This window comes from Epinephelus lanceolatus, chromosome 14, assembly GCF_041903045.1.
Source record: "Epinephelus lanceolatus isolate andai-2023 chromosome 14, ASM4190304v1, whole genome shotgun sequence".
NCBI classification, from domain to species: Eukaryota; Metazoa; Chordata; class Actinopteri; order Perciformes; family Serranidae; genus Epinephelus; species Epinephelus lanceolatus.
Window position 1 is genome coordinate 40,056,963 of NC_135747.1, and position 3,035 is coordinate 40,059,997.

Below are 3,035 nucleotides of genomic sequence, written 5' to 3' on the forward strand. Positions count from 1 at the left end.
CGTTGCCAGAGGAACTCTGAGCCCCCTCGATGGCTCAGAGCGCTATCTGGTGGATGTCCGTCGTCTCCTGGTTGGAAACTGTCCACGAGGCTAGGGTGTCGAGCTGGGTTAGCTCAGTTAGCTTAGCCTGCCGTCTCTCCACCTTACGCACACACGCTCACTTGGCTAACGAGCGACGTAACAGGTTACAATGTTGCAAAACGTCGGGCAGACGTTCTCAGTAACTCTCAATATAATGTCCTTTTACAGATTATCCTGTTGAAAATCTAAGACACCTACTATACAAACTGTTTTCTTCACAACTTCAGATGTCCACTCACAAATTTACCGCATTCTCTTGTTAACTTCCCGTCCTTCCCCTCTCACCTCTCTCTCACCCGGATGCACCCCACAGCCAGCCTTTCAAAACAAAAAACAACTCATGTAAAAAGAAAGCATTTCTTTAGAAAGGGTACCATATAAATAAACAGCTTTTTATCAAATGAAATGAAATGAAACACATATAGCAATTTAAACATTTTTAAGCATTTTTAACAATTTTAACACATGAACTTGAGATTTTACCCAAACAATGAAATATATGTATTTCACCCTTTTTAACCTTTTATCAAATCCTATTTATTCATGTATTTATCACCAACTATTTACCATATTTATGCACAATTTTTCCCGGGCTACACCGATATACCCCAAAAGTAGAGTCAGGCTCATCTATTTGCTGGAAAATGCTACAATTGTTTTCCCACTGGATCCCTCTGCACTGGTACCCCTGCTGTGTGGAGTGGCCTCAGTAAAATGAATAAGTGGGCCGTTTTTTCTATGTCCTGTTGACTTTCTAAACACTGCTTTAATCACTTTAAAAAGGGCATAGAGGTCTGACACAGGAAAGGAAACAAGGGTAAAGACCAACAGTAAAGGATATCACAGAAAAAAAGTGAGAGAGGAAGAGTTGCAGGGAAAGTGATGAAGATGATGGCGTATTGTGCAGAGTGAGGAAGGAGAGGCATCAGAGTCCAACAGAGGTTGAGAGAAAAAAGAGGGGAGGAATTATGAGAATGTGAGACAGGTAAATCAGTATATGACTCGGGTTTGTTCAGGAAGCTGGCAGAGCTGCAGCTCTCTGCAGATCTCTGAAGATGGAGGTTGAGGACGGAGCAGAGCTCTGCTTTCCACAACTCCTCAACACCTCCTGCAGGAAGCCCACCACTTCTTGGCCTGAAACAATTCTCATTACTATTGTGCTGTACTTTATCTCTGTGTTTACTGCTGCTCTCAACCTGCTCGTCATCATCGCAGTCTCCCACTTCAGGCAGAGATTAACTCCTCAGCTTCTCTCTACATGCTTTGTAGCTTAAAAATGTGAACAGTTACTGTAGATTTAAAAGAAATGTATTTGAGCTAGTGCTGAATAATGTTGCACCTCAGAAAGTGTCATCATATTTTAAGTCATATTTTACCACTTTTTGCACCATAAAGCTCAAATGTGTTTCATGTACCATCTCCTGCCAATATTTAACATTGCTCTCTATTCACCTTGACATCAACCAAGTTATTTCAATTGTCTACAATTAACCATATCTTAACTATAGATGTGATAGATCAGAAACATTTTGCATACACGTTTTAGTTGTTTTGTCATTTAGATCTGAGCCTGAACCTGTTGGGTTCATGATGTTTTTCTCTTTCCTTCCAGGCAGCTCCACACACCCACCAACATCCTCCTCCTCTCTCTGGCTGTCTCAGACTTTCTCGTGGGCCTCCTGGTGATACCAGGTGAACTTGTCCTAAAAACATCCTGCTGGCTGTTTGGTGACATTGCGTGTACTTTGTGTGGTTATACTTGCTTCATTATTGTGTCTTCTTCGGTAGGAGACATGGTGCTCATATCAGTTGATCGCTATGTGGCTATTTGTGACCCTCTGCATTACACCACCAGAATCACTGTGAGAAGAGTTAAACTCTGTGTGTGTCTGTGTTGGCTCTGTGCTGCTCTATACTGGTTTCATTTTATAAAGGATGACCTGATTCAACCAGGCAGGTATAATTCCTGCCACGGAGAGTGTGTAACTGTAATTGTCATTAAGCATTTTTCAGGACCTATTGATCTTGTTATAAGTTTTATTGCTCCCATCACTGTTGTCATCGTTCTGTACATGAGAGTATTTGTTGTGGCTGTGTCTCAGGCTCGTGCCATGCGCTCTCACATCACAGCTGTCACTCTCCAGCTTTCAGAGAATCAAAAAAAAAAGAAATCTGAGCTGAAAGCAGCCAGGACTCTTGGTGTTCTTGTAATTGTGTTTCTAATATGTTTCTGCCCATATTTCTGTGTCGCTCTTGCAGGTGACAACCTGGCCAATAGTTTATTTGTATCTGCTGTGGAATGTCTGTTCTATTGTAACTCATGTCTTAACCCCTTGATCTATGCCTTGTCTTATTCCTGGTTTAGAAAAGCAGTTAAACTCATTGTCAGTCTTCAGATTCTGCAGCCTGGCTCCTGTGAGACCAACATACTGTAGAGAGGCTGTGGAGTGACTGAAATGAGGCCTGCTCTGTGGACAATTGAATGCATTTGTTCATGTTGCTCAGTGAGTGAATGATCAAATACAGACAGTGTCTTTAAAGGGGCAAAAAGTGAAATCGTTTCACCGCTAGGTTTGCTGTTGTGCACTGCCTGTAGACCTGCCGGGCTACTCACCTAACACAACCGTAACGCCTGACTCATTGCTGCGATCAAGCAGCTAATAACTCAAGCTCCAGACATTAACCCATGCTATGATTGTAACATTAAATTTAATTGAATCGACATAGCAACATGTGCCTAACGTTACTGTAACACTAATTGAAACAGACATTTGACTTTATGTTGTTACTTAACAGTTACCTGTCCAGGAGAAGAAGAGCTAGCTCTGAGTCAAATTGTAGCCCCTTTAGCTCTTGCAGTGCTCTCCACCTTGGAAATGCAAGGCCAATGTTAATCAGGGTTCTGTCCCTTTCTTTATCTGACAACTTCTTTGCCAACGACCTTTGTTTCTTTA

General features: G+C 42.0%; 1 protein-coding gene across 1 annotated transcript; it reads left to right on the plus strand.

Annotated features, from left to right (window-relative positions):
- Positions 1 to 1,136: 1,136 nt before the first annotated feature.
- LOC117251767 (trace amine-associated receptor 13c-like) lies at positions 1,137 to 2,516 on the plus strand. Its single transcript, XM_033618297.2, has 2 exons — positions 1,137 to 1,309; positions 1,694 to 2,516. The coding sequence occupies exons 1-2, from the start codon at positions 1,137 to 1,139 to the stop codon at positions 2,514 to 2,516; spliced, it is 996 nt and encodes a 331-aa protein (XP_033474188.2).
- Positions 2,517 to 3,035: the final 519 nt, after the last annotated feature.